The sequence below is a fragment of the Taudactylus pleione genome, unplaced genomic scaffold (assembly GCF_031769625.1).
Source record: "Taudactylus pleione unplaced genomic scaffold, aTauple2 ptg000327l, whole genome shotgun sequence".
NCBI lineage: Eukaryota > Metazoa > Chordata > Amphibia > Anura > Myobatrachidae > Taudactylus > Taudactylus pleione.
In genome coordinates, this window is record NW_028284728.1 from 6,137,840 (window position 1) to 6,157,500 (window position 19,661).

The 19,661-nt window shown below is 46.5% G+C and overlaps 1 protein-coding gene across 3 annotated transcripts in view; it reads left to right on the forward strand.

The window, feature by feature from the left end:
• The first annotated feature begins 453 nt into the window (after positions 1-453).
• The window catches only part of SETD4 (SET domain containing 4), a 36,515-nt gene continuing 17,307 nt past the window's right edge, over positions 454-19,661 (forward strand). For 2 of the 3 annotated variants that reach the window (XM_088443133.1, XM_088443131.1), the window contains exons 1-8: positions 454-570; positions 772-875; positions 958-1,078; positions 5,511-5,606; positions 7,699-7,736; positions 10,083-10,171; positions 12,428-12,857; positions 19,377-19,551. In XM_088443133.1, the coding sequence (XP_088299259.1) occupies positions 1,015-1,078; positions 5,511-5,606; positions 7,699-7,736; positions 10,083-10,171; positions 12,428-12,857; positions 19,377-19,551 (892 nt within the window). In that variant the 5' untranslated portion in view covers positions 454-570; positions 772-875; positions 958-1,014. The remainder of the gene's footprint in view (positions 571-771; positions 876-957; positions 1,079-5,510; positions 5,607-7,698; positions 7,737-10,082; positions 10,172-12,427; positions 12,858-19,376; positions 19,552-19,661) is intronic. The other variant, XM_088443132.1, reaches the window with a different exon arrangement.

A 19,661-nucleotide genomic window follows, 5' to 3' on the forward strand; every position in this document is an offset into this window, starting at 1 on the left:
TCAAGACAAACATGATTTTTTTTTATTTAAACGGTTTTGAATAATCCATAACAGAGGTAGGCCATCTGTGGCTCTCCAATTGTTGGAACTACAAGCGTCAGCATTCCATACCAGTGTGTAATACTTTAAGCTGGTCAACTACAGGCTGCCTAAGAATGATATATCACTTTCATAGAAATATCTGAATCTAGAGAACACATTTTTAATTTCAGCACAGATTATTGTTTTATTTCAAAGTCAGCTGCATGAGACCCTTTTGGGTTAATGGTGTGTACTTGAGAAAGAAATAACAATAAGCGCCGCAATGATGGCGCCCTGCAGCATTGGAGACATTCAGAACTGAAACAGTTCTATGCTGTTTTAGCCCTCGGGGCTCGCAAGCACTGACGTCACAGAGTAGCGTCCAATAATGTAGCCGAGCAGGCGCAATGAACCCGGAAGTGAGAATGTGTCTCCCACATGTGCACTGCCGGTTGATTAGATCCAAGTGCTGCTGGTCTCCGTCTGTGGATCAGTAACTGCACTTTGTTATATATGACACGCAGTTCTCTGCTGTATGATGGCATAAAGGTACTGAATGTGCTGTTACCAATTTAATTATCACCTAGCAGCATCAATGCATTTGATACTAATCTATGCATAGGGCAATTCTTCAATAAAAAGTAACATCTGTATATCTGTATGTGTATATATATATATATATATATATATATATATATATATATATATATATGGTTTTTAATCTTCAATTATGCCCATTGATTGTTGCAGGCTTGCAGTATTCCATAGTGATCATCTTCTGCATGTTTGGGGGTGTCCCTGTCTCTCACTCTGCACCAGGGTACAGCAGGTTGTAGTTACACCACTGGTTACTGGTACGTGGTGATTTCATGCACAGAACATTAATGCACTATAAAAGTAATTATACACTCATTATGGTATGCATTATCATTTAAGGCACGTCAGTGGTGCATAAAATCAATATGATCAATATCTCAATCGAAGACACGGATTATGAAACCTAAGAGGGGACGGACAGGCCGGCGGAGAAAGCAGAACGTTGGAGAAAGATCTGCAGGTACCGAGCATGTTCCTTTAATGTTTTTTTTAACTACCAGTTAATTTGCTTTTTAGATTCTAGTTTTAGAATCTCTGGTTGTGAAACAAATACTTTATCTTACATATAACTTTTACACATTCCTGGAGATGCCAATAAATCGTCGTCTGTCTGTACTCTCATTAAGGTGTATTAGTCTGATGCACTTTATAGGGGATACAGGCACACGTTTACTAATATTATTAAAAACTACAAATGTTGCCCATCTAATAAAGAAGCAGCCACAGGATTAATGTATTAGAGATGAGCGTCTCGGTTCTACTCAGTTCTTTTTGCCAAATTTGCGCAAGTTTTGATTTATCTTATTGGCTATCCAAAACACGTGAGAGCCGGATAGCCAATAAGATGTTGTTTTTCAGATCTGGCCGTAACCAAGTAGTACTGAACCGTTTATCTCTATTATTCATAACTGAGGATGAATGAGTGATGTTCTGTAGAAGATAAGGGATGGAAAGGTGGCCTTAATTCATTTGTACATGTCAACATTAGTTTCCACCACTTGGGTCCCTACTGCTAGCAATTAGTGTGTGGGTGAGTATTCGCTAGCACCAAATAACGTCTCACTTTCACTCGATACACATAATGTAGTCATTTTTTTAATTTATTTTTTATTGCTATTTATTGTTTTTCGAAACTACATACAAAGGGGTCTTTGTACTAACGGGAAAGGAGATGGGGAAGGGGCTATCCCAAGTGGTGGTACAACACACATTGTTTCCAATGGGACGTTACACGCAGGGGAATATCAGTGAAAATAACATGTGATTAAAGTAAACGAACAACACAAAGTAATAGGAATAATAAGAAAAATGTTTAATACCCAGCTCCGATCAGTTCATAGACGTATACCACCAATGAGTCCTGGGAGCCCATTGCCTAATTCCTTTAGACACCCAGACCGGAAAGCGCGGGGACTGGACACCATCAGCATGGTTCCAGGAGAGGCTACGGTAAATCGGTGTAGCTAACGTTTATACCCTTAAGGGTAATAGTGAGTAGGGCGGTAGCTTCCCAGTTATGAATACCAGAATAATGCATTAGCTCTCTAGCTGGCTGCACAAGCAAAACACTGAGGCCATACACAAGTTCTTTACGCACATATCAGCACAATAGCAACTTTCTGTGCATGTCAGTGTGTGATCAGTAAGTTGTTCAGCAATCACTGATGGAGTCAGCAAGTTAGTTGATACAATGTTCTGCCTACAGTATCTTCATTTCAGGGCTTTAGCAATAGTACGGGGACATAATCATATATTCACAGATGATCAAGATGTGGCAGAGTGACGGACACCCCCACTGTAACACGCATGCATAGAATACCACACAGACTTAAAGTGCCCATCCACTAGCAGACCATAGAAACGACATTACGACATTGTAATCGTGAAGTCGTTTCTATGTCTGTGATGAGCCTGCACTGAAGGAGCAGTCGTTCAGTGCAGGCTCATCAATCATCTGGCAACATGCTGAGCCTGACGTTATTGTCAGGTTGACCAGCATGTTGGAAAGATGACAGATGTCTAAACGACGAGCGGGCACGCTCATCGCTGGTCGTTTCAGACATTTTTGCAAACGATTGAACGATCGTTATCATTCAATTGCTCAACTTAATCGTCTAGTGGATGGGCAGCATTATATACACAATAGATAATAACCCAAAGGTGAGAGGGTGATACAGACAATACCCAGTAGAGTCATACAGTATTTAAACACGGGTAGTACAGGACATGCAGTCAGGGAGGAGAACAGAACTGCTCTTCTTTCAGAGACAAATTCATGCCAGCTGAACCACTTCATACATGGGGAAGAAGCAGAGGTGGGTAAGGGGCAAACCAAAGTTTCCAGAAGGAAGCTACGCAGAATCTCATCAGTAATTAGAGATAGAGGAGGAGCCAAATTCGTTTTCCAAAACTGGGCGATCAGGGGCGGATGGACGGTATCACAGGAGGTAAGCAGTAGCACATTACGCCCCCCTCCCTCCGCCCCCGCACTTCACTTATGGCTCATACACACTAGACGATATGCTCCATGAGCGAAATCGTTAAGTGTTTCCCCTGCACTGCCGGGCTCAGTGGCGTTAACAATATCGTTTAGTGACGGCACCCTCCCTCATCCCCGTATTTACAGAACCTGATGATATTGTCAGGTTGCCCCGCAAGCAGTGTCGGACTGGGGCATGAAGGGCCCGCCAGGGGAATGCAGTGATAGGGGCCCATGCTTAAGGGGTGTGGCCAACCACCCCAGCCACTTGGCTAACCAATAGTCAAATCTTGGTGTAGTTTTTATAGAAAGGAAGCACCCAAGTTGATCAGTGGTACTACACCGGGTAACTGAACATCTAATAGAGTAACAATGTATCATTTTAGGTCTGGAACCTGACACCTAGAGGAGGGGGTGGGCCCTCAGGCAGTGGGGCCCACCGGGGATTTCCCCTGTACCCCTGTGGGCCAGTCCAACCCTGCCCGCAAGTACGGGCGATGAAAGACATCGTCAACAATCCGCAGGAGTGTGCATCGTTAGCGATATCTTGCATACACACTGGACGAGATTGAACGCGATTAACAATTTCATTATCATTTAATTTATCGTCTAGTGCAGGGGTTCCCAACCACGGTCCTCAAGGCACACTAACAGTCCAGGTTTTAAGGATATCCATACTTGAGCACAGGTGACTTAATTAGTACCTCAGTTATTTTGATATATCCATCTGTGCTCAAGCATGGATATCTCTAAAATCAGGACTGTTAGTGTGCCTTGAGGACCGAGGTTGGGAATCACTGGTCTAGTGTGTACGCGGCTTTACAGCTTGGTGGGCTCTGAGTAGAGGATGTTGTGTGTCTGCTTGCCTCTAGTGCAGGGTGGGCCGGGGTCAAGGCAGAGTGGAGGGGGCTTCTTCTAGCAGGGAGCATTTCAGCTGCTCACAGCACCCTCTACAGGCTCTGAGTGATAGGTCAGGCCGAACCTGTGGGCGATAGTGGCCTTATACGCTATCAGTCTGTGGCCGAGTGCATATGTATGGTATGGCAGGGGTAATGTAGTCATTTTTTTATTGTTTTTTCACTATAATAGTAGGAAATTATTCCAACCAAACTGCAGTGAATGACTCTACCAAAGATTTTATAGAGAACACACAGAAAGAAGTATGAAAGATTTTATTAAATGTGATAAATAATTTTTAATAGATTAGTGCACAGTTGTGTAGTGGCTTCATCAGTCATTTTTAAGAACTTTTCCAGATTCTTTTCACCTTTGTAGACTTTTCCCCCTCGGGGGGCGCATCCTGCCTCTGGATCATCAGTCAGCGTGGCCGCAATGGGCTCCCTACTTGGCCTTTTGTCTCCTCAGCCAGGTAGTCAGAGGTTAATTCCAGCTTTATTGCAGCGCGTTAGTGTGGCCGGAAGATGATCATACACAAAGGCTGACAGTGACGATATCCATCATGCTCTGTATTGTATCTATTGCTTCCTATAGGCTCATTATCAGGCGTTTGGGTTGTGTTGGGCTGCACATACTGTGATATCGCAGTGTGTATGTGGCCAGCATTAGTCTTGGTTGTCATTGGTGACAGGACAGGGATCTGTTTGCCCTATATAGGGCTGTTTCAGAACAGTTGTCAAACATTGCTGCCAGCCATTTAATTCCAGGTCAGAGAGGTTCTATTCACTGTGTCGCTAAATAAATGGTTGCTGGGCAATTGTCTGTTAGCTGTTGGTGGTAACGGGTGTGGTTTAAAAGATCGACAATGAGAAGAAGGCAATGGGTTGACACAAGATCATTGACATGCAATGTCGACATGTACAAAGGTTGACTGACAAAATGTAGGCAGATTGAAATGGTCGACACAAAAATTGCCCACACACATATATATATATATATATATTTTTTGTAATTTAATCCTAATCCTGCCCCTAGTGCCTTACCGTAATCGTCCTCTCTGGCAGCCTAACCCTCCCTCAGGTGCCTAACCCCCACACTAACCTTAAAAATGTTGAAAAACCATAAAAAAAGTCGCCATATGTGTGTCGATCTTCTAACCCTATCGACCTTTTGCCCCTGTCGACCTTGACACAACTGTCAACCTACATTGTCGATCTACTATGCGGATATCGGTGGTAACATGGGCACCTGGTGATAGGCATAGCTATATCCCCTGAATGAAGACTACATGGTCCTGGGTGCTTTATTTACAGATGAAGCAGAGTTTATTGCAGCTCGCCATGGCGCAGAATCTATGTAACAATTCAAATTTCCCTCATCTACACACAATTCAACTTAATCCTGTTCCATGATGCACCAATTGGTGCAATAAACTCTGCTTCATCTGTACCAGCAATATATGAAGTGGATCGGATTGTGCAGGCATCGGTGGTATATTCAGTCTTGTCCCCTCCAGTGAATCACAGTGATGAAAGGCCGTATATCCAGCTGAGGAAATGGCTGAAGGAAAGAGGCTTTCGGGATAAACTCCTGAGGACGGCACATTTTCCAGGTAAAGACTCATCCGGTTTTATATCTGGCTAGTTGTGGAAAAAAAATTACTAAAACTTATTTTTAAATATCAGTAACGCTGCTGCTGCTATGTCATGTATATCACATATTGGGGGAAATGCATCAAGCAGTGAGAAAAGTGTAAGTAGAAGAGGATTGGTTGATGTGGTCCAGTACGCCACTGTTTTTACTGCTTGATACATCTCACCTATTGTTAGGGAGGTACTTCTCTATCTGAGCCAGCAAAGAGGGAATGGCAGGCTTGCAGTCTTGCTCTGTGTGAATTGGTTGATTTATACACAGGACCATTATCTCCAATGACTGCAGTCCCAACGTTTGACCTGTAGATCCCAGCAGAATACTGTCCTGGAAGGTAGCATTGACTGTCTGTAGTATAGTTGGAGTAATAATGGGTACTGTAGGTTTCTTTTTTTTAACAGAGCTGTAGTAGAAAGTCAGGGTAGCACTGAACATTGCATTTTACCTCTGCAAGTTTTAATATTAGGGTTTGGTGGTCATTTACATTAAGAGAACATTGAGATAAAGAAAAAAATGTCTAGTAAGCGCTACCTTATAAGATGGTATAGCTTGATAAAGGAACCTTGATAAAGGAGCACAGGGTTCCGATGTGCGTTGGCAGGAGAGTGGATTTAGCTGTGGAACCAGTTTTGCTGATGGGAATGGACTCGCAGATTTCAGGAATCCGGAATACCTCTCTGCAGTTTTTGACATCTTTGCCCATTTACTTCAGCCTTCTGGTAAACCAGCCACCTTACATTTTATTATCGAGCTGGATTTTATATGAAGTTTTCCATGAAGTCTTATATGTGTTATGTGTAGTTTATGTGTCATATGAAATTTGTCTATATGTTATGTGTCCATTAAATATGTATACTTAAACCATATAGAATTTAGGTTTCTACATTAGACACTACATAGACCGTATCACACTTCTACCAATTTTGATTGTATACCATCTTATAAGGTAGCGCTCTTACTAAACATTTTTTTCTTTATCTCATTGTTCCAAGTCCTGGGTAGACTACAACTTTAGAAAGAGCAGCTCTCCTTATTGCGCTATAAAGAAAGGGTCCCCATAAAATAATTTTCATTAAGAGAACGTTATTTAGAAATTGACAAGTGTTACTTATATGCTGTCTACATAGTGATCCCGCTCTGGTAATAGTTAGTGATATGGAATGTAGTGGGTGAAAATGTACGAATAACTAGCTTAAATGCTATAACCGGGCTCCGGTCTTTACAAGAACAGTATTCTTAAATAAATAAATAAATAGGCTTTTGTCACCTGCAGAGACCTTGTTAGCTACTTATGTGAATATGAGGCAAATGCAGGCGTGCGCAATTTTGCAGGCGTTTGCGTACATCTGTAAATCAGCCCCCATTTCATCACCTTCCCGCGTACACACTGTTGGACGAGTGTCAGGGAAAGCCTGACTATCCCAGGGATCAGACTGAGGCACACAACTGTAAGGAACCCACTTTCCCATAGTAGAGGTAGCAGGATGCAAAACTAATCCTAATAGGAGTATTACACAGATACAAGTCCCATTTGTTTTTGCCCATACCGCTGTTATTCTGACATCACTGCATTCTATTCTAATCACACCGAGGACTATGGCCGTCTACTTAAATATCCCGCTGCAATCTAACATCCTAAAGTTCCCACATACCCCCAACATTATGCTTATTTACACTACTGGCCATCCATGTAGCCAATCAGATTGCTATAATCATATAATAACCATATTCATTTATCATGCACATTATTACATGTTATTATTTTATGATCTTTTATGAATGTGTGTTTTTATTTCATGGTAATAAATGTTATTTTTTATAAAACCATCTCTCAGCTATATGTGTGAATCTATTTTCCAGAAGGATTATTTAAATATGTAAATGGAAATAATTTTTTTAGGGTACACACCAGCGCAGTGTTGGTTTTTAGTTACTGGGTTGGAGGAAACCAGCATTAATGATCCTGCTAGATCACTTCTGTTGTATTTGTTTTTGTGTCCCCCCTCTCTCCGTATGCTGTGTAGCTCCAAATTTAATCTTGATTATTTTCTTAGATACAGGAAGGGGACTGATGACCACACGACTGTTGCAGGTTTGTAGCTGATAAATTTCTACCACTAAAAGCCCTACACATTAGACGATATTGCGAGCGATTTAGCCGATTCTGATGCATCAGAATGACAAATCATTCATATCGTCCAGTGTGTACGCTCTATCACTATTACTGTGCGCGCCCCCGCCTGTCGTTAGTGCTATCTTCAGATCTTTTGTACTTGAAGGAAGATCTGTCAATCACGTTAACGATTTCCCTGTTATCGTGCAGTGTGTACGACGAACAATATGTCACTCTGACCTGCACGATATGGCTGTCACTAGACAGCCACTCTCACTCCCCTTCCATACCCGCTGGCAGAGATGCAGATACAGATCGGTGAGATCCGTGCATGCATCTGTGTAAAACTGTATAAAATAAAAAAATTTACATGCCCCCCCCCCCCCCCCCCCCCTTAATAGCACAGCGAACCTCGGACTTTGGTCCTGGTTGTGAAAATACGGGCGACAACAGACGTAGGGGTCCCCTGTATTTATCACAACCAGCACTGGATTTTCAGAGCCGTTCCTGGTTTTGGAAATACAGGGGACAAAATGAGTAGGGGGATCCCCTGTATTTTCCCTAACCAGCACCAGACTCTTTCCAGCGGGGGTGTAATGCCACAGTCAGGGGTCACTGGCCAAAGCCTTACACCTGACTTCTAGTAAAGTGGGTCCCCCTCTCCAGGGCACCCAAGGCCTGGGCTGATAGCCCGGGGCTATCCCCGGCACACCTGGGTGCCAGGTTGATTGTGTGTAGTGTGTTTAAAAAAAAATCGATGTAATAATATTGTCTTTTGCTGGAGAACTACAGGTCCCAGCAAGCCTCCCCCACATGCTGGTACTTGGAGAATCACAAGCACCAGCATGCAGGGCATTTAAGGGCCCGCTGGTACCTGTAGTTCACCTGCAAAAGAAATATTAAAATGAACACAAGAGCCACACTTCTCCATGTAGGCATCCACCATCTTCTTAAAACAAAAAAACAAAAAGTCCCGACCCACGAACTTCGTACCGTCCTCGAAGGGCAGTACTTCCCGTTGACTTTTTGTTTTTTGTTTTAAGAAGACGGTGGATGCTTACATGGAGGAGAGGACATGTCCAGGGAACGTAAGTGAGTATGTGTGAGGTGGGAGTGTAATAAAGTTGTCCTGTCACGGTGTGTGTCTTGTGTTTATTTCAGTATTTCTTTTGCAGGTGAATCACAGGTACCAGCAGGTCCTTAATGCCCCGCATGCTGGTACTTGTGGTTCTCCAAGTACCAGCATGCGGGGGAGGCTTGCTGGAATCTGTAGTTCTCGAGCAAAAGACAATATTATTACATCTGTTTTTTTAACACACACTACACACAATCATCCCGGCACCCACCGCCCAGGGGTGCCAGGGACAGCCAGGGGTGACCAGCCCAGGCCTAATGCTTTGGCCGGAGGACCCGGTGAAAGTGTTCCCCTGGCTGTGGCATTACACCCCCGCTAGAAAGAGCTTGGTGCTGGTTATGGAAAATATAGAGAACCCCTACGGCTTTTGTCCCCTGTAATTTCACAACCAGGACTGGCTCTGAAAGTCCGGGGCTGGTTGTGCTTTTAGAGGGGGGACCTCATGTTATTTTTTATGTTACACTTTAAAAAGTTCTTACACAGAAGCGTGCACGGATCTCACGGAGTACAGCCCATTATTTACATTTGGGCAGAAATCTTTAAGATAGTCTTTAGGTGTTTGGTACAGCAAGCTATATAGTTAGAGATCTAACGATTTGGAAATCGTTAACAACTAAATATATATCGTTTGGTCGTTAGTAAAGTTGCACAGTGTGTATGCACTATATAGTTATTCCAGGGGTTCCGGGGAGTTCAGGGGAAATCGGTGACGACATCGCATCGTTTGCACGTCCTCTAATGTGTACCCAGCTGAAGCCGCTTGTAACCGTTTACTATTTTATATAGAATGAAATTAATATCGCTTTAAAGCTGGTCACAGCTTTGTGTGCATCAGCCAATGTGTTGATACCAGAATGTGGACATATTCTCATTCAGCATGTCAACATGTGCAGATAAGTAGTTTTGGGCCTATACAAATGGTGATATTGGCCTGTGGAATTGTCAGATGGGTGGCCATCTTGTCTTCTCCACATTGGAGAGACATACAGTACATGGCGGCTTAAGTCGTACATAAGTGATAAGCATGCATTTGTCTTATTTAGTTTGATAATAGCTCATTCCAGCTTATGTAATAATGCTCTATGACCCATATAAAGCTCCTGAGTGTAACTCTCCGTGGGTGGGGGAAGCCTCGTGTGCATGAGGCCTAGTGCTATGTAAGCTCACACGGATCTTCTTTCCTTTCCCAGCCAGGAGAGCTGATCATTTCCTTACCAGAGTCCTGTCTGCTCACCAGCACCGTTGTCCTCGCAAGTTACCTCGGTGAATATATTAAAGGGTGAGTCCTTCCTTACGCTATTCCTGGTGCCTCCGGATATGGCTCCAGCAGTGAGCACGCTCCTTCCCTCACTATATGGAAAGCCAATCCCTCGCCTGAGCCCGGATCCCTCCCGATGCATCATGTTCTGTCACATGATCCGTGTTTGGAATCTCGGCTTTGGTCATGTTCCCTCATGATGTCGTCCTCGTTTGCTGTTCTATATTGAAAGCAGGTGCCTGTGACCAGATTTAGTCAGCGACTAATAACTTTCCACAGATTCCAATCTACAAGGAGGAGTGACTGAACGGGTAGTGAAATTATCTATGCAGCCTTCCTAATGCGTTGTCTATTCATATATCGCCTATGTAATCTTTATTCTTAGTCTACCGTCTCAGTGTACGGTGTAGTATGGCTTGTCAACAGTCTGAACGTTGACAACAGGAGGTAGACAGGTTCTGAATGTTGACTTGGGCATTAAGACAACCACTAATATGTACTTAAGTCGACATGGTTAAATGAGCGACACATTTAAAAGGTCGACATTTGTTTTCTTGATTATTTTAGCCTAACTCTTAGTGCTCATTCTAGCACCCTGCACCTGTCACAACCCCGTGCAGTTCCTCTTTCCTGCCTGGGGTGTTGCTCTCTGCTCTGGTGCTTCTAGCACACTCAGCTAATGCAAAAAACTGCACCGATACAGACCATATTGTGCTAGAAGCACCAGAGCAGAGTGAAACCCCCTGCCCCCTCAATCTAGCACAGTGCCTGTCTGGCATTGTGAAATACAACCCTCACAAGGGCTAGAGGCGAGTGGATGCTGCGGCAGTCATCCAATCAGAACTCTCGACACAAGTGTATCGGAGCGCAGACGTTCTGCATTCTCCCGCCTCCTCTGGAATATGTAATAGATACAGAGGTGCCAGTAGTGTGAGCATCTGACAATCAAAGTGGGGCCCCAGCCCCGTCCTGCTAGTTGGGGGCTTTTTCCCATACATTGTCTGATTAAGGTGGAGCTCACCTGTAAAGCACTTTTGAAGGAAACCAATTTTAATTGTTTAATAACACATTATGGAAATTAAGTTAATTACAAATCTTTCGGCTTGTTTTTATTTGGTATAGATATGTACAGTATATAAAATAAAGTACTGTTAATTATATTATTTAGTTTGTCGCTAACTGGAGCCTAGATGTACTGAGCCCTGGAGCGAGAGAAAGTGGAGAGATATATAAAGTACCAACCAATCAGCTCCTAACTGTCACTTTACAGGCTGTGGCCCGTATTCAATTGTCGGCGAAAAAGTCTCGGACTTTTCGCATGACGGAGTTTTTGCCGCTAGTTTTGGCTCCGGAAAAGTATCGCTCTCGTCCCCGCTTTTCGCCCTATTCAATTGCAAAGGATGCGAGAAGGCGTCCCGTCTAAACTCAAATCGGTGAAAAGTTCTGTCAGATTTGGGGAAATCAGCTTGACACCCCTGAAAAGATGCATTGACATGGGGCATCACTATGGATACCCCCAAATAGCCCCGCTGAAGGTATTTGGGGTGCTTAAATGCTCTCAATAGCTGCTAATTAGCGTCTTTGCACAAGTGGTGAAGAATAGCATTTAGCAGGGTTTTTTGCCAAAAATAAGTAGTCCCAGCAAATTTGAAAATGGGTGCTAGCATGGTTAAAAATCGCTAAAGTGCGACCTTAAAAATACAAAAATACACACCATCAGCATGCACCTGCAATCAAAAAAACACCTGGGGCATACTTTGGGGACCCCCGGAGTCTATTTTGCTGCTTTTTAAGTTTGTCCCCCAACTTTGAACTTTTTCGCCCCCAAAAGTACTTTTTTGGTGTGTTCTAAACTATTTTTCCCACTTTTTTTGACCCCTATCCCAGGGGTGTTGGCGCAACTTTGCACCCCAAACCCCCAATTCTGCACTTTTTTCCGCCTCCTTTCAGAGGCGAATCTTTCCCGCTGGTTACAAGGCGCAGACTTTTTGCACCAGTAAAAAGTCTTTTGAATTGAATACGGGGAAAAGTTCTTGCCTGGTGAGAACTTTTCGCCGGCAATTGAATACGGCCCTGTGTTTGAAAAATGACAGGAGCTAATTGGTTGGTACTTTATCTTTCTCCACTTTACCTCACTCCAAGGCTCAGTACAGCTATCCCTGAATTTTATACGTGGCTCTAAATTGCAAAATACAATTATATTGTAAAATGTGTTTTCCTGGGTTGAATGTGCCTTTTTAAGATGTATAATCCAGAATGTTTTGCATTTATGACCAGGTGGCGCCCCCCTGTCTCCCCTCTGCTGGCCTTGTGCACGTTCCTAATCACCGAGAGGTACGCTGGGGAACGGTCGCCATGGCAGCCATATCTAGATGTACTCCCGAGTACCTATGACTGTCCTGTGTACTGGGAGCCAGAAGCCGTGGACTTACTGCCTGAGCCCGTGAAAGAACGAGCCGTAGAGCAGAGGAGAACGGTCACTGGGCTCTACTCCTCAGCTTTGCCGTTCTTCCAGTCCCTACAGTCCCTATTTTCAGAGAGCACAGAGAACATTTTGCATTACGAAGCTTTGCGGTGGGCCTGGTGCACTGTGAATACCAGGACGGTGTACATGAAACACCCACAGAGGGACTGCTTTTCTGGGGAGCAGGACGTGTATGCGCTGGCCCCGTTCCTAGATCTGCTGAACCACAGTCCTGGAGTACAGGTAAATGTCATTACACACTCTCCATTGCTTTTACAGTCCAGACAGGTCCCTAAATTTCTACCAGTGGAGCCTGGTCTCTTATGCTTCCTACAAAAAATATAAATTTCTACATCAGGGTCCATAGGGTATCTACAGGATACCTTGGGGTATAGGTGATGACGTCAGGCATCGGTCACCATAGAGTTGTTTTCAGCCTCCCAGGATGCACTAGGGTCCCCCTCCTATACCCCGCCCCCGAGCCAAGGCATCTCAGTTTCGTTGGTGCCTGGCTCGGAGTCGGAGCACCTGTTTAGAGGGGGGCTAAGGATAGCCCCTGAAGTTTTCTGCAAGGCAGCTGTGGCTGCACATCTGGAAGTACAGCATGGACAGTCACTACTGACGTCCATGCTGTCTTCCCTACACCCCGCCGGTACTGATCCGGGGATGCTGGTAGGCATCTGGGGTCACAGCTAGCGGTGACCCCAGATGTTTTGGACCATGGCCGGATTCAAGGGGGGCAGCAGGTAAGCAGCGGGTCCCGTGGTGGGTCCCCGCTGAAACATGGTCCAGAATCCCCAGACAGGAGGCCCCCTGGGGACTGGCTGCAGCGTGGAGCCAGGTAACAAACCTGCGCTTCGACTACCCCCCTGGGACAGCGGACCGCAGCTGAGCTGTAGCGCTATGGCGTCCCAGGAGTTAATTGCATGCCAGGGGAGCGCGCCTCCCCCGCTGCACACAGCCCTCTCTGCACCTGCCGATTGGCCCTGTGGCAGTGTTACAAGGGGAGTCTGTGTTGCGGCCTCACAAGCGGCTGGTGGCGTCTCTGTCCGCTCCTTATGAGGATGACGACGGGATGTCCGATGATGGGGAGATTCTGGATCTTTTTTGACCAAGAACCTCACCGTACTAAAGAGTCGGACGCTAAGTCTAAGGTTTATATACCTGGCCTTATTCGGGCAGTCCGCACTGCTTTCGTTATTGAGGATGATGATCCTCTGGTGTCAAAGTCCAAATATGCCCTTTTCAAGGATATTAAGGGTGACGCCACAGTGTTTCCTCTTTCGGGGCAATTACTGGACCACTTAGAGGAGGTGTGGAAACATCCTGGCAAACGGTATCAGCCTCAAAGATGTTTAGCGGTGGTTTATCCGTTTGCGGACAATTATTTTTCTAAGTGGGAATCTCCGCCACAGGTGGATTCTCATGTGACACGCCTAGTCCAAAGTGCCACATTGCACATGCCCTCCATGTCCTCCTTGAAGGATGCTACGGACCGTAAGGTGGAGATCTGCCTAAAGTCCATTTATTCCCTTGCGGGGGGGGCATCCAGACCGGCTATGGCCGTATGTTGGGTAGCCAGAGCTATGGAGCGCTGGGCCGATAGTTTGGCGGCGTCTTAGGATTCCGACTGTTCGGCTGAACAGTCCGAGTTGATAGGCAACCTCCGGGATTTGGCCACTTACATCAATGAAGCGGCCTTGGATATTAGTACCCTCACTTCTCGCATTTCCTCGGCAGCTGTGGCTGCTCGTCGCACCTTATGGTTGTGATCCTGGAAGGCGGACGCTGATTCCAAAAAGGGAGTGGAAGCTTTGCCATTTAATGGAGAAGTCCTCTTTGGCCCGGATCTGGACAAAATTGTGGCCACGCTGGCGGCAGCCAAGTCTGCATGTCTTCCGTCTGCTGCGGTCCCTTCCAGTTCGGGTACATCGGCCTTATAGGGCCCAGAGTAGGCCTAAGGCACAGTCCTTTCCCAGATAGGCTGGGCCCAAGAAATCGGCCAAGCCCAGGAAACAGGCCTGGAGTACCAGACGTCCGGCCCCTAAGTCTGATTACAAGCCTGCAGCCTGACGGTACGGTCCTCCCTTTGGGGGATCCCAAAGTGGGAGGCCGCCTGCTGCAGTTCGCCCAGTATTGGTCGGCATCTACGACAGACACTTGGGTTCACGAGGTGGTTTCTCACGGGTATGCCCTCTCCTTTCGGCACAGGCCCCCATCCCGATTCTTCACCACGGGTCTTCCCTTAAACCAGACCAAAGCCAAGGAACTGCGTAAGGTTTTGCACACTATGCTCCAGGCTGCAGTTATAGTGCCTGTTCCATTCTCCCAGAGGGACCAGGGTTTCTATACCAATCTATTTTTGGTGCAGAAACCCAATGGGTCGTACCGTCCGATTCTCAACCTCAACAAGTCCTTGCGGGTGCCGCGGTTTCGGATGGAGACCCTACGGTCCATTATTCTGGCGCTGGAACCTGGGGATTGTCGTTGGACATACAGGACGCTTACCTGCATGTCCCTATTCTTTTGCGTCACCAACAGTTCCTCAGGTTTGCAATCCGCAACGATCACTTTCAGTTTCGGGCGTTACCTTTTGGCCTGGCGACAGCACCACCTGTATTCACCAAGGTCATGGCGGCAGGGAGTCCGCTTGCTGCCATACCTAGATGACCTTTTGTTGGTAGCAGGGTCTCCAGAGCTCCTTCTACGCCACTTGGATCTGACGATTGCAGTACTGTAACGCCACGGCTGGTTGATAAACTGCCAAAAGTCCACCCTGATCCCGTCTCAGAGGATTCTGCACCTCGGAGCCTTATTGGACTCCAGTCAGCAGAGGATCTTTGTGACGGGGGAAAAGATCTCTGCCTTGCAGTTGTAGGTGCACAGTTGTCTGCAGAGTCGCCGTGTGTCTCTACACTCGGCAATGAGGTTACTGGGCTCCATGGTGTCAGTATTCGACATGGTGGAATATGCCCAGTTTCACTCCAGACCTCTGCAGCAATTGATCCTGTCCAAATGGAATGGACTACCTCAGAGTCTCAAATCCCAGACGATGCTGCTCACCCCGGAGGTTCGCCTGTCCCTTGCCTGGTGGTTGCAGACGACCCATCTCAACAAGCGTCGTCCGTTTTGGGTGGAGAACTGGGTCCTATTTACAACGGACGCCAGCCTTCGGGGCTGGGGAACGGTCACGGGTCCACACTTGTTCCAGGGCAGATGGACTCAGGCGGAAACGGAGCTTCCAATAAACATCTTGGAACTCTGCGCCGTTTTCAATGCTCTCCAGCAGGCACAGCGGGTTTTCCAAGGTCACCCCGTGCAGGTCCAGTCGGAAAACGCCTCCACCGTGGCCTACATAAATCGTCAAGGAGGAACCCGAAGTCGGGCGTCACTCGTAAAGGTGTCCCGCATTCTAGTCTGGGCGGAGCGCAATCTCCCGGCATATCAGCAGTATTCATCCCAGGAGTTCTCAACTGGGAGGCGGACTTTCTCAGTCGCCAGGACGTTCATCCGGGGGAGTGGTCCCTGCACCAGGACGTCTTTCAACTTCTGGTGGACAGGTGGGGTCTTCCAGAGATCGACCTCATGGCTTCACGGCATAACAACAAGTTGCCGGTGTACGGGTCTCGCACAAGAGACGAAAAGGTGTCTCTGGTGGATGCTCTGTCCGTCCAGTGGACGTTCCGGTTTGCTTATCTATTTCTTCCGTTTTCCCTTCTTCCTCGGGTAATCCGGAAATTCAAACAGGAAGGAGGAACGCTCCTGTTGATAGCTCCCGCGTGGCCCAGGAGGCACTGGTTCTCAGACCTTCAGGGTCTGTCCGTGGACAGTCCTCTGCGGTTGCCGCTGCAACCGGACCTACTGTCTCAGGGTCCTTGTCTTCACACGGACCTGACTCGACTGTCTTTGACGGCGTGGCTGTTGAGACGGCCATGTTAAGGTCCAGGGGGTTTTCCAGCTCTGTAGTACGAACTATGCTAAGAGCTCGGAAGCCGCCTTCTGCAAGAATATACCATCGTGTGTGGCATACGTTCTTCCAGTGGTGTCGGCCGAGAGAGCACTTTGGGAGTTCCGTCTGTCTAGAGTGCTGGCTTTCCTACAGGCGGGACTAGACCATGGGCTTCGCCTTGCTTCTCTGAAGGTGCAGGTGTCTGCTCTGTCCGTCTGGTTTCATCGTAGGATTGCTAAAATCCCTGATGTGCGCACCTTTATGCAAGGTGTTCTTCAAATTCAGTCGCCATTTGTTCCACCGGTGGCGCTTTGGGATTTAGCTGTGGTCCTGAGGGCTCTCCAGGGACCGCCGTTTGAACCACTGGGCTCAGTGGACCTTAAATGGCTGACAGCTAAAACAATTTTCCTTCTGGCCATCGCTTTCACCAGACGTGTTTCTGACTTAGGGGCTCTATCCTGTAGACCCCCTTTTCTGATTTTTCATGGGAACAGGGCAGTGCTGCGCACTCGTCCTGAATTTCTTCCCAAAGTTGTCTCACGTTTCCTTATCAACGAGGAAATCGTTGTACCGGCTTTTAACTCACCCGACCTGTCAGTGGGTGAGGCCACTTTGGACGTTGTGCGGGCCTTAAGGATTTATGTTGACCGCACTTCCTCGTTTCGGAGGTCGGATGCCTTGTGTGTCCTCTATGGCTTCCGTAAAAAGGGTTGGCCTGCTTCAAAGCAAACTTTGGCAGCTTGGATTCGGATGGCAATTTCAGAGGCTTATCTTCATGAGGGCCTTCCGGTTCCATCCTCTGTGAGGGCTCATTCCACTAGGTCTGTGGGTCCTTCGTGGGCAGCTCGACGTGGTGCCTCTGCAGTCCAGATCTGCAAGGCTGCCACGTGGTCCTCTGTCTATACCTTTGTGAGGTATTACGCATTTGACACCTTTGCCTTTCAGGATGCTTCCTTCGGGCGGCGGATTCTCCTTTCAGCAGAGGAGCGTCCCCACCCTTGAAGGATACTGCTTTGGGACATCCCCAAGGTATCCTGTGGATACCCTATGGACCCTGATGTAGAAAATATGAGATATGGTAAGAACTTACCTTTGTTATCTCTATTTCTACGAAGTCCATAGAGTTCCACAGGACTCCCGTCCTGTCACACCTGTGCTGCAGATGGGCTTTACTTTGGTCACCGGTTTTTCCGTCTCCCTCTGGTGAGAATGTGATTCTTATGTGTGTCCAGATCTTTTTTCTCTCTCTTCCTTCTCCTCCTCCGGCCTATGGCTTGGTACAAAACTGAGATGCCTTGGCTCGGGGGCGGGGTATAGGGGGGGGACCCTAGTGCATCCTGGGAGGCTGAAAACTTAACTCTATGGTGCCCGATGCCTGACGTCATCACCTATACCCCAAGGTATCCTGTGGAACCCTATGGACTTCGTAGAAATAGAGATAACAAAGGGAAGTTCTTACCATATCTCATATTTTTTTGGCATAAGTTAGTAGTAAAGTTCAGATGTAGTTAGTGTCAGACTATCTGTTACCAATGCCAACAGTAAAGCATCCTGAGACCGTTCATGTATGGGGTTGCTTCTCAGCCAAGGGAGTGGGCTCACTCACAATTTTGCCTAAGAACACAGCCATGAATAAAGAATGGTACCAAAACATCCTCCAAGAGCAACGTCTCCCAATCATACAAGAACAGTTTGGTGATGAACAATGCGTTTACCAGCATGATGGAGCACCTTGCCATAAGGCAAAAGTGATAACTAAGCTGCTCGGGGAACAGAACATCAACATTTTGGGTCCATGGCCAGGAAACTCCCCAGACCTTAATCCCATTGAGAACTTGTGGTCAATCCTCAAGAGGTGGGTAGAAAAACAAAGACCCAGAAATTCTGACAAACTCCAAGCACTGATTAGGCAAGAATGGGCGGCCATCAGTTAGTATGTGGCCCAGAAGCTGAATGACAGCATGCCAGGGCGAATTGCCGAGGTCTTGAAAAATAAGGGTCAACACTGCAAATATGGACTCTTTACATAAACTTAATGTAATTGTCAATAAAAGCCTTTGCCACTTATGAATTGCTGTAATGTTACTTCAGTATACCATAGTAACATCTGACAAAAAGGTCTAAAAACACTGAAGCAGCAAACTTTGTGATAGCCAATACTTGTGTCATTCTCAAAGCTTTTGGCCATGGCTGTATAATGGGTCTGAATCCGCTTTGGGAATAGAGTGAGAAACCGCAAGTAACTGATCATCTTGGTAACACCATGCTGCACTGCAGGTGGGGCAGATGTGCAGAGAGATTTAGATATCGGAGGGGTGTGTCCAAACTGACCATCTAAATTGCAGTGTAAAAATAAAGCTGTGCAGTATGTGTGGGCTACATGCAAAAGCAGCCAGTATTTACCCCGCATGCAAAAATCTGTATGTATTTGCACCCTTTGCATTGCTACATGGTTTGTCCAGGTGCACAGCGACTTGCTCTATGTTAATGTGGGTACACATACACACACATGCAACCGTCAATCCTGCTGAAGTCCAGGGACACCCTGGACAACGTATTATTGCCGGTACAGACTGCAGCAATGAATGAAGGACGAAGCGATCACTAGTTCCGTCCTTCATTACACCGCATGCGATATTGCCAGGTTTGAAGTGCAGCACATCAAACCTGACGACGTCGCATGCGACCGCGGGAATGGGCATATCGTGCGTACACACTGCACGATATGCGTGATTTGTCGTTCCGATACGTACTGTACTGTATTCCTTATATGTATATTTAGCCCTTACGCTGTCTTATCTTCTCCTTACAAGGTGGAAGCTGCATTCAGAGATGAGAAGCGCTGTTATGAGATAAGGACTAGTGCTCAGTACAAGAAATATGACCAAGTGTTTATCTGCTATGGACATCATGATAACCAGCGCCTCCTGCTGGAGTATGGCTTTGTGGCAGCTGGTAATCCCCATCGAAGTGTTTATGTGATGAGAGGTTGGTCTATCCTAGTACTGGGTAATACTCTGCATGTGAGGTAATACAGTAATGACACCTGCACTATATAGAGAAGCTATAGACCAGTGTTTTTCAACCACTGTGCCGTG